Raw genomic sequence first — 12,532 nt, 5'->3', positions numbered from 1 at the left:
AGCTAAGAATTGTATGTATTTATATAACCTACACTACACACAAATAATAAACAATTAAATTATGCTCATTTTAAATGTATTGTGTAGGCTAGGTATAAAAATATAGGCTTTTAATAATCTTTCAGTGCGCAAACCCATGATAATATGAAACGCTTCAAAACAGAGCGCACAAAGCGCGTATGCACATCGCGGGTGCAGAATGATGTGCTCAAAGCAACATGGAGTCACAGTGTGCTGCTCTGCTCAAGTGCGCATTTAAAAGTACGTACAACCCCGTCCCAGGTGCAGCCTCGCCTCGATCTGCAGGCTGCAGCCAGGTACTTCTCCAAAACAGGCAGAAATTATATACATTGTGAACGTCAGACTTATAATCATTTTCGTTCCGTCTCGTCTCGTCAACGAAAACTCGAAAACTTCTCGTCATGTTTTAGTCACATTAGAGCCATTTTTAGCTAGTCATCGTTGCGTTATCGTCATTAAAAAAAAGGTGCGTCGACGAAATCATTTCATTGTCATCATCGTTGACGAAAACAACATTGATCCATCTGTGCCTTTAATTCTGCCCGATCTTCTTCATATTTTTTGCATTCTAACAGTATATGCTTCACTTTCTCTTGCACATTACACTCGGTGCATAATCCAGTGGGATGTTTTCCTATTCTGTGCAATGTTGTATTTAAACCAGTGTGACCCATTCTAAGACGTGAGACTAACATCTCCTCGGAGAGAAACTAAAATGGAGACTTCTTTTTCTTCTTCTTCTTCTTCTTCTTCTTGTAGTGTTTATTGCAGGCGGCAAGGAAGTCGACCGGAAGCTGAAGTCGGCCACGTGCCGCCATCTTGTAGCAGAACTTGCATTAGCATCCCATTGACCTCCCATTCATTTTGGCGTTACTTTGACAGCGAATAACTTTACATCTGAGGCGTTTAAAGACTCCATTTGTCCATTATTTATTTCTAAAGATACACCTCAATGTATAAAGGGCTCCATTACCTTCTATGTTACATATGGCCCCGTAAAAACAGTTTTTGTAAAAATAGGCTAACGATTGCGTCATAACCACTCGACTCTCTGTCGCACAGTAGAGAAATTACCGTACAGACAGGAGGAGAAGCTCGCAGGCAATTAACTTAATATGGGGTACTGGCATTACATTTTAAAATACTATACCAAATAATTAATCAGAATACTTACTCCTGCTCACTCACACCAAAGAACTCCCTGCTCAAGCTCCCCGTCTCTGCAAGATTAACGATGGCAGTTTGCATGCACAGCTACTAGAAGATTTACATCTGTCAGACAGGTTGCTGACGTCATCAAACTTAGTTTGAGTCTGCCTGTCAGAAACGGAAGTGCTAAAAATAGCTAAAAATGGGCTTCACTTGTCTCAATTGAGTTCCAATGGGGTCCATTTCTTTTACTGTCTATGGTTTATTGGCGGTGGGCAAGCCAAGTTTTGGTGAATTACCGCCACCAACTGAACTGGAGTGTGGAGTGACAATGAGAAGCCTTAATAGATTTCTTTAATACCTTCCATAAACTTATATTAGCTATATCCTTTGATACAAATGTGAGGTCTAGCATGGAATCATGCCCATTCACAATATTTATTCTTGTACCAGAACCATCATTAAAACCCACCAACCCATTTCCATCCAATACCTCTTCAATTATTTTACCATTAGAATTTGTGCTTTCACTAACCCATAGTGTACAGTGGCTATTAAACTCTCCACACCACACTACTGTATTACCACTTAGCTCTACTATCGCTTCTAATTGTATTTTTTGTAATTTCTTACACGGATTATAAAAATTGATCACTCCGATACCTCTTCCCTCTGTCCAGGTTTCTATAATAACTACTTCAGTTTCATTAACATTTATAACTCTATAGTTTATACCTTGTTCAATAAATGTTGCCACTCCTCATCCTAATCCTTCATCTCTATCCTTACAAATTATTTCATAACCTTGTATTTTAAAATCAAGCTGTGGTTTTAACCATGTCTCTTGTATACAAATTACATTCAGCTTTTGCATCATCTTTGCATATAACCATTATGCTTCCATCATACATTGTTTTGGCATACACATTGTTCCATAATTTACTCTTTAATGCTTCACTTATCTTTAAAGGATTCTTCGATCCTGGCGATTCAAATGTAACAATGACCTTATGTCAATGAATTAAGTATTTAACATCGCTTGCACTTTAAAAAGGGGGAGGACACCGAAAGAATCACAGGTTTACCAAAGAAAACCTGCTTCCGACCAGTTTAGGTTCATAAAGTAAGTTACCATGGTAAATGACTCTATACTAATAAGTATAAGTTACCTCTCTTTCATAAATGGTCTTGACTTACCCTACTTTCTTTGGTTTGACAAACCTTCCATTCTGAAATGTAAATCCCAGAGTTTCCCTCATTTCAGGGTTAACATACTCAATGTTTTCACTTAACCTCCTTTCTGAAATGGGCCCCTGGTGTTCTTCATTCAAACAAACCCAAAAACTACATAATACAACGTGTAGATCTTGAGGTGATTCTCATGGCATTCCATGCTTCTTTGCAAAAGCTGCAAGACAAAGGAGATCCAATCGCTTCACTATAATGATGATGCAGTGTTTTCCAACTTTCTTTGAGTTCCAACGTATTTCAAGTTCAACCAATGGAAAGTGGATCATTGGTATGATATATAGCTGCTAGGGACAATAAAGACCTGCTTTGCAGTGAGAGCATACTTTATTAATCACTTCGAGTGACAGCTCTTCCATTTACCATTCACCACAGAATAGAAGCAGTAATTAGCATGAAGTTCTTTAGATTTGTTCATCAGCTGTTTATAGAGTCTTTAGGCTCTTCGTAGAACTTTTGGATTCCTTAAGTCCAAGGTTACATTTCTTTCAGTATCAGGTCACACATTGCATGCCTCCACTTGAAACAGAACAGGCAGCTGATTGATGTCAATGGCTTAAATGATAAAATCATAGTTTTGTTTAATGTGCTGCTTTAAACTTACATTTTGCTGGCGTATATTTACCTAAACAACTGATATGACGACTTTAGCTCAGAATAATTGCTTTACTTTTATGCATTTGGCAGATGTTAAAACATTCATATGAATTTCAAAGCTCTTCATTTCAAGTGAGAATAACAACCAGGGCAAGATGACAAAAATGAACCTTTAAGCAATTTGCATGACCATTAATATATATATTACTCATCTGCACCTATTATATTAGTATCAAGCCTTTACTGAAATATTCCAGCAATGCATAATGGTAGCATTCAAGAATGCAAAATCAAGTTCTTTTATTGACTTTGCTGAATTTATTCAGCTCTTTTTGCAAATAAACATATTTGACAACTGCTAAGAAGCATGTTCTGAAATTTGAAGACTGTTCTATTCTATAGAGCAAGGTTTTTTAAAAGTAGAAGGCTCTTACCTACTAGTGTTGAATATAAGAGGGGTCACTGAGTCTGGTGATGTCTGTGAAAAGTTAATGTGATTTAAAAATAACTCACTATCTACATCAAAGACAGCAAAAATCAAGCAAACTGAACTTTTTTTATCCCATAATACCATGTATGTTTCCTTGTGATATGACCCCTTTAATGCACTTCATTTTTATTTGTTTTCTTAAAATTGTAATAATAGTAATACTAATACTAATAATTAGAATACAAACAAATAGATTATTATCATGCACACGGTTTAATTTTTCACTTACTGGTTCACACTGATCACCACTCTCTGGTATTGGTACTGAGTAAAAAGTTATATCTAAAACACAAAACAAGTATATCATAACATGCACAACACCTTAACATTTTATTTTTTACATAAATTTTTGTTATAATTACAATCTTACTTCTGTCTGAAGCCTGCCTCTTCTGTTTAAGTTTGCAATAGATTTTTATCCCAACAGCGGTCATCAAAACACCACCAATGACTCCAACCGTGACTCCAACAATGATAGCAATTGGAACTGACTTCCCACATTCCACATCAGATGACATTGTTCCTGGTTTTATTTCTTTAAGGCCTTTAATCTCACAACTATAATGTATACATTATAAAAAATATTTGGTCATATTAGAATTTATTTTAAAGGGGGGGGGGGGGGTGAAATGCTATTTCATGTATACTGAGTTTTTTACACTGTTAATTAAAGAGTTGGATTCCCATGCTAAACATGGACAAAGTTTAAGAAATTAAGTTTTTGTTCCAAAAAAACTTCTTCCGGTTTGTCACAAGTTTCGGAAAGTTTTTTTCGAGTATGGGTCTGTGTGATGTTAGATGGAGCGGAATTTCCTTATATGGGTCCTAAGGCACTTCTGCCGGAAGAGCGCGCGCTCCCGTATAGCAGAGCAGAGACATTCAATAATCAGAGCGAGAGACCGAAATGTCGCAAAAGAAGTGTGTTTTTGGTTGCCAGGGCAAGACAACCCTGCACAGATTACCAAAAAAAAAAAAAAAAAAAAAAAAAAAAAACAGCATTAAGGGACCAGTGGATGGAGTTCATTTTTACAGAGCATCAACAGAGTTGTGCAAGTGTTTTTGTTTGTTCCCTGCATTTCGGAGATGCTTGTTTTACAAACAAGGCCCAGTTTGACGCCGGATTTGCATATAGTTTATTTCTTAAGGATAATGCAGTCCCAACGAAAAAGGATCATGATCGTGTGTTGGAACTGCAGGCGGTGAGTAAAACTCTATCTCTGTGTTGTTAACTTGGCTATCGGCACGTAAGCACATCAAGTAAACAACATGCGATGTTGTCATCAAACTGCACTTTCCACATGTACACCTTAAAAAAAAAAAAAACGACATAAAGTGGAACTTAGTCATTTTCCAAAACCACTAAGCAAATATATAGTTTCAATACATACTACATAGAGACGTCCTGCTGTAGTTGTTGCTGCTGCTGCTGCTCTTGTTAAATTTCAGCCTCTGGATCTGATTCTGGATTATAAATATACGGCTGAATCTGACTGTTAGCCATGCTTTGTTTTGGATGATGTTTTATTCCTCACGGTAATGTCACCAGATGCTGTCAACGCAAAAGCCTACTAGCGCTCGTGATTCTTTAGCTCCGCCCACACGTCACGCCTCCAGCCGCTCGTGTTTTTCCGGGAAAAAACGGTACAGACTATCTTTCTCTTATAAATAAAATAAAACTAAAGACTTTTTGGAGTTATGAAGGATGCAGTACTACTCTATAGGTACTCAAGATTAACAGGATATTGAGTGAAAACGAGCATTTCACCCCCCCTTTAAGACTCGAGAATCTATGTTTATCACTCACTTTGAATGTGGTTGACAGGCAGTGAAAGAGCCATTAGAGTAAGTTCCTTCCATGCAGTTAACACATACAGTATCAGCAAATGCTGTTCCTGTAAGGATATTAACATAATGACTGTATAATTGGGAGTTTATCATTACAATTATTACTGGTATTGTTCTTGTTTCTGAGTTAACATTTTTAGTAAAATTAGTACTCCTTCCACTCTATGGCCATTGTTTCTTTGTGTTCTAAAATATTTACCAGTTTGTTTGACATATTGTCCAGGGTAACATTCAGAGTGCTTCACAGCAAATCTACAGCTGTCTTCCTTTGGCTCAGTGCAGTAGAATCCCTCCAGTGGCTCACAAATAGTATCTGCAGAACGTGTGCAAGTTTTCTTTATTCTTAGACCTATTCCTGTGAAAAACATACAATTATACTAACAAATGAAGAAATAATTTCTGTATTTAAATCATCTTTTTTAAATACGTACTTACCTGCATCACACAAAGAGCAGGGAAAACATTTATCCAATCCATTGGGTTCATCAATGTAAGTTGATGGAGGGCATGGAATACAAGTTGTGCTTGTGTCTACAGTACAATGCCAATAAACATGGTTTCCTAAAAATGTTTAAAAAAAAATCTATTTGAAGGGACAATTCATGGAAGAATTAAATACAATAATTGAAAAAATATATACGTTTGGGTCACACTACACAGCTGCTAAACAATGTATACTGTACCTGGTGCACACATGGGACAGCATTCTCTATGTATCTCATATTCAGCACGAGCACATGCACTGAAACACAGTTTGTAGTTCAATGTAGCAGAAATGAATAACATGATCCCTAAATTGATCATGTTCACATAAAGTGCAAGAGAGGTTTATTTGAAAGCAGAGTCAAATGTTTCTTCTCCACACTTCATAAGCTCTGTTATGGTTTCAACAACACATTAGATGTAGTGGATTGTTGGTCATAGATACTTTGTATTCTCTCAACCTTGTGATGCCATCAAGCTCTGTAGGTTCAAAATTGAGAACAGTGAGTGCAGAAAGAAAGAAAGCAATCCACAGTAAAATCGGTGTATGCCAGGGTCCAGTTCATCAACACATGAAGGATGGTTAAGGTAATTAATGTGAACCCCTTTCATTTCCTCATCATTTGTGGAATCTTTATATTCACTGGTATACATCCTATACACCAGGATTAGATTTATTTCAGTATTAGTTCACAGGATTGCATGTCTCCACTTGAAACAGTTGAACAGGCAGTTGATTTAGGAGCTGATGTAATGGGTGTCTCAATGAGCTCCAAAGATCAGGGTTTCAGCCATGTCTCATTCACGAAATCCTTCCAGTGTACTGTAGTGTTTGCTCACTCTGCTCTTGCCCAATATGCTTACGTCACATATCTGAAGTATGAAACATAAAATGGCATAAAGGCATGAAAAAACTCAAAAAAATATTATGACACGTGATAAAAGATGTGAAAAGACCATTTTTTTAATCAGCATAAACACATTGCTAGACAAGTAATGAACAACACTTATGTTGCTGTTACGGATGAGCATGACAGTGGGTTTAAAGGACCCAAATGCAAGGTTTTATTGTGGAGCATGTTCAAACAGGTATGGTCAACAACAGCAAACAACAATGGCAGAGGCAAGGCAAAAAAAATAATCCAGATAAATAGGCGATGGTCAGGGCAGGCAGAAAACAAACGTAAAAAAAACAAACAAACAAAACAAAAAAACAAGAGACAGCCCAGAATCAATAAACATAGACAGGGCAAAACATAGACAAGGCAAGGATAGTAATGGGTCAAAACAAGGTAAGGAAAACAGGGAATAATTATCAGAAATGGAGTGAGTAAACCAGACTTTTATATGGCGAGACTGAGGCAGTAACAACATACAGTTGAATGCAACTAGTGAGGAGTCCAGGCAACTATAGCCTCTGTATAGTATCACAATTAAAATTAATTGAGAAAAAGGGCAGGGGCTCAAGCCGGAAAAAAAAAATTAATCAAAACAATTGGGCTGTGACAGTCGCCATGACAACGGGTTCAGTGTTTTCTGCTGTCAACAGCAGTAGTGCATGTGACGTCACACACTCTATAACAAAGATAATACGTATTGTATACAAGTGTAATAACAGTAATATTGCAAATTGTTTCATTTAGACTATGGCCCCATCCACACGGAGATGCATTTCTGCGAATACACATACATTTTTTATCAGATAGGTGTTTCGTCCACACGGATCCAGCATTTTGGAAGACTGAAACCGCAATTTCTTTTTAAACCGGGTCACAGAGTGGTTACATTTAAAAAAAACACCATCTTTGTGTTTTCTTGTGGACGGCGAATCCATATATTTTCTAAAACGATGACATTATCAGCCCATGTCTCGCCCCTAGTCAGACACCACTACATCACGTAACAGCAACAAAAATATGAACAAACACTGAACAATTGTCTTTTTATTAACTAACACAGATTAATAAATGTATTGTTCCATGTTCATTTGTGTACCACACGCAAGGTTTATGAGCATAGTCAAAGTCCTTTCAGGCCTCCGGGCAGCTATTTCAGAATAACAAGACCAGCTCCTATCTAAATGAATGGGCAGAGAGTCAGAACTGCACTTTCACTGGTCACCAGGACATAAAAACAGCATGTATAGAAACAGTAGTGAAATATGATAAAAATCGCTGAAAAAATTTTATGACTTTGCCCCAAAATAAGGTTTAAAATGCCTTTTTCCCCACAGGTTATACCTTTACTACGCATGTGCAAGGGTTCCTCAACTGTGCGCATACGTCAGTGGAACCAGACGATAGGCTTAAATGTTTCCCGGCTTGACTGTTAAAAGCAGATGATTGGCTTTCCAGCGGGAGGGGCGGGACATGCACACAACCGCCACATCTTTGCCGTTACGGGTTTTCCTTAAAAAGTTGATTTGAAGTTTGAGGCAGTGGCATGTCTCTTATAAACTGTCTCTGGCATAGTACATGTCTTCTCCGTTTTAAGTGCATCTCTGTGGTAGAATTACAGCGCCACATGCTGGCCTGGCATGTTTACACATACTACAACTTTTGTGGTTTTGTGTGGATGTGGATATTTTTTGAGACGAGGAAAAAAAAGATCAGATTGGGTTAGAGGACTAGAGAAGTAGAGCATCAGCCACCTTAGGGTCGTTCTCGCTCATTTTCTTTGCAGCGCCCTCAAGAGGTTCAGCGCCATGAGCCTTCACCTAGATTACCCCCTCGCAAGGACTGGGGTCCTATGCCCACCTGTTCACCAAAGACAATGCAAATGACTAGACCTGAGTTCGACGACCAAGGCCTCTTGTTCTCAGGCTCCCAATAGAGAAACACTCAGGTGTTTTGGGGCCCTATGCAGGAAAATCAAACTAATATGTCACAAGCGACTAAGGCCCCTTGTGGATTTTTTTTGCCCTATGGAGTCGCTTGCCTAACATCTCATTGTTACGCACCGTTTGACACAGTTACACCATCCAATTTTGGAAAGGGCCACCTCCTTTCACCGAGGTTCTTCCTATGATGGTACGTCCTGGGGAGGCCTCGATTCTAAATCAAGAGATTGTGTCACTCCTAGAGAAAGGGGTGTATGTATATAAAAATATTTTGTTGTGCCCAAAAAAGATGGTGGCTTACGTCCGATTTTGGACTTGTGTCGTTTAAATCTTGCACTCAAAGTGAGCAAGTTCAAGATGCTAATGATGAAGTCCATTCTGTCTCAGATCCAATCCGAGGATTGGTTTGTAACCATTGATTTAAAGGATGCATACTTTCACATCTGGATCGTCAAGAGTCACAGGAAGTTCCTCAGGTTTGCTTTCGAAAAAAGCTTACCAAATTTGTGTTCTTCTGTTCGGTCTAGCCCTGGCTCCTCAAATGTTTACAAAATGTATGGACGCAGCCTTGGCCCTGTTGGGCTCCAAGGCTTCAGAATTTTGTATTACCTGGACGACTGGCTAATATTAGCTCAAACTCAGGATCAGGCACTGTCAAAATCGAGATTTAGTACTCAATCATCTGAAGAGCCTTGAGTTGCGGATGAACCTACAAAAGAGTGTCCTGCTGCTGTGTCCGCAAACAACCTTTTTAGTGGTGAACTTGGATTTGTGCACGATGCGGCACGTCTGTCTCCCGCACGTGTTAAGTCAATACAGGCTTGTCTGAGTCAGTTCAAGACAGGGCGACTAGTGCATGTTGGCTTATGTCTCAGACTGTTGGGTCTGATGGCAGTAGCGTCCCCTGTGGTTCAGTTGGGCCTGCTCCTTATGCAACCATTTCAGTGGTGGGCAAAGAGTCAGAACACATCACCTCATTGTCATCCACTTCGCAGAATTACGGTGACACGCAAGGGCTTTCCTGCTCTAAGCCTGTGGATGAGACCCCAGTTCCTTCAAAAAGGAGTCCAGCTGGGGACATTAAGTCGTCGCAAGATGAACACTACAGATGCGTCCCTCACGGGTTGGGGGGCAGTGCATCAAGGTCATCCAGTCAGTGGGCTCTGGACGGAGGCGCACCATGGCTGGCACATAAATCGTTTGGAGATGCTAGCAGTTTTTCTGGCTCTCAAACAGTTTTTACCTCAGCAGGGGCGGATCTACCCCAGTTGGCAGCAACAAATTAAAAGTTATGGCCAATTTTAAAATTTACGAGCGTGAATCTCCAATGTCTGACTACAGTGAATGCAGCAGCATGAGAGGATGCCAGAGCGGCAAGAGACCATAGAAAGTATGCAAGAGACTGATTTGTTTGGAAAACTTTCTCAGTGCGCACGAAGCGAGGGAACCATGAGACACAGGAGAAAAGAGGTAAAAATGGATCATCTATCTATCAAGAAATGAAGCTTTAAAGCTCCAATATGGAGGAATTTTGTAATAAAATTTCCAAAAATAACTTGCACAGTGTGATATATTTCCTCCAGTTGTGTACTTACAATATCTCAAAAGTCTCCAAAGATTTTGTCGCCTCTCAGTGATGCAATGTCTGCTCTATACTTTGTTTCCGGTGTAGACCATGTGATGTTCCACCACACCAGTCAAATGTCACATGGTCAAATGCGGAAGTGGTGGTTATGTTATAGCCGCGCACATGGTTTGGTTGTTGTTGTTATGGATCACGATTACTCTTTGGCGAGTATTGAAGTGCCAGTAAAATGTAAGCGTCCATATTCGGATACACACAGACTGTATGACAAACGGAGGAATAAAACCAGGATATATCGGCCAGGCGTTTACGAGAAGGAGAGAGCTGCATGAAAATCTTGGACTTGACAGAGACTATGCTCTCGCGAGTGTATTGATTGACAGGTAAGCAAATCAATTATTATGTTGGCTTGGCAACAAGCCAACATACTGTTATGCTATTTAAACTTCTTCTTTTTCCTCTTTTTCTTATTATTATTTTTCTGACAGAAATTCTAAACGCTACTCCTCCTAGGGCTTTAAAGCCACAAGCCCCAAACTCAGCAGACACCTGCGGGATAGAGCGGTGCTGGTTGCTATATCTTTTCAGACTGATCAGACTTAAAGTTTTTTTTTTTATTAATTTTTAAATGTCAAAATACATTACCCATAGACTTACATTATCTGAGAAAAAATGCGCCCCTAGTTGCAATAACCGAGATTAAAGGGAGGAGTCGGCCGGGTTTCGTTTCACTTTTAAACCGGTTAAAAATACCAAGTAAATAATACAATTTCCCTCAAACTGACAAGCTAAACCAACATATCTGATTATTACAGGGGTCAGGGCTCATTAATAATTGATTTCTGGGCAGAGAGCAGTCAGAAAGATGAGAGAAGAATCACTGCTGCTGTCTCCACGGAGCTCACAACGAGCGAATTCATTCTTATTTAAGACCTTTTAAAACGGCGATTGCACGCAATCCACACGTTAGAACACAGCAAGAGCTAAAATCAGATGTTTCTGAACTGTTTAAAGTAATAACATGATATATTCGCGGCAGCGCAACTGCCCGCGAGCTCGTGATGTATTTCTCTGAACACTTGAAGAGAATTCACAGCCTGTCACATTAAAACACTGCAGCGAAACGGCACAAAACAATTAGAAGAATATATTATACACATGAAAATGAGTGTTTATATGTGATTGTGAGATTTTATCTGTCAGGCTGAACCTCACATCAATTATTATCCATCGTCACAACATGGTAAAGTCATTTATATATATATTTTTAAGAGCTTCTTAAAATAAATATTCCTGCGAATGCACACAATCCACCAATTAGAACACACTAAGAGAAAATCCAGGGGTTTTTGAGCCGTGTATGTGTGCAAAATGCAATATTTGACATCGCGAAGGGGAAAAAAAAGTCACATGACAGCCGCGTTTAGGGGAGAGATCAGACAAATAAATAGGCTACACATTTCATTCAGACTGACAAGCTAAACCAATATATGTTATTATTACCGGGTCAGATCTCATTTATAAATTATGTCTCTGGCCAAAGAACAGAGAGAAAGACGAGAGAGAAATGAGGACTTCATCAGCATTTTTTAAGAGATTCCAAAAATAATATCACAGCGAATTGCACTAATCCACCCATTAGAACACAACAAGAGCAGAATTCAGGTGTTTTTGAACTGTTTATGTGTGCAAAATGAAATATAATTTGACAGCGTGATACAGCTTATGAATACTGGAAGGAAAAAAAGTCACGACAGCCTTTTAACTCTGGAGTCGATTAACGCATATACGCGTTTTGAGTCATTTTCTCCTGATAACCCCGACAATTACTTAAATTACACTTTCAGTTTTAATCGTACAGATAAGAGCAATACATCAATCGAATCTGTAAAGGGTCCACATTTTTTTGGATACAAACATAATAACAACAAAACTTTGTGCACTTATAAAATAAAGATAACAAACAAGGTGTGCTGTCTCCAGCCTTGGTCTGCGCTGATCTTCATTTACAGCACGTCATTAAAATGAAGTGTAACTCCATGAATATTCAACGAAGAGACATGAGAGATATATCTATAGAACGCTTGACATGTCTACCTTTAAACTAAACAAGTGCTGCCGAACAAATATTCTGTGATAAAGTAATCCATATCAAAACAACGCGATGTCCTTTTTTCACGTCTAATGTGTATGGAAGGCCAAGAGGGTCAAATATACACGTGAATTTTAACGTGTCTCTGTAAAGGGTCTACTTTTTTTTGGATACAAACATAAT

The 12,532-nt window shown here is 38.8% G+C and overlaps 1 protein-coding gene across 1 annotated transcript; it reads right to left on the bottom strand.

Annotated features, from left to right (window-relative positions):
• Positions 1-2,726: 2,726 nt before the first annotated feature.
• On the bottom strand, positions 2,727-9,298 carry LOC127963406 (tumor necrosis factor receptor superfamily member 14). The gene is made up of 8 exons (XM_052563301.1): positions 6,034-9,298; positions 5,786-5,911; positions 5,550-5,705; positions 5,310-5,397; positions 3,876-4,063; positions 3,735-3,787; positions 3,450-3,493; positions 2,727-2,973 (listed from the first exon to the last, which is right to left on the bottom strand). Exons 1-8 carry the CDS (start codon positions 6,152-6,154, stop codon positions 2,967-2,969), a joined length of 783 nt encoding a protein of 260 aa, XP_052419261.1. The 5' UTR covers positions 6,155-9,298; the 3' UTR covers positions 2,727-2,966.
• Between the last annotated feature and the right edge of the window lie 3,234 nt (positions 9,299-12,532).

The sequence above is a fragment of the Carassius gibelio genome, chromosome B8 (genome assembly GCF_023724105.1).
Source record: "Carassius gibelio isolate Cgi1373 ecotype wild population from Czech Republic chromosome B8, carGib1.2-hapl.c, whole genome shotgun sequence".
NCBI classification, from domain to species: Eukaryota; Metazoa; Chordata; class Actinopteri; order Cypriniformes; family Cyprinidae; genus Carassius; species Carassius gibelio.
Note: the sequence above shows the minus strand (reverse complement) of the source record. Positions and strands in the feature narration are given on the sequence as shown.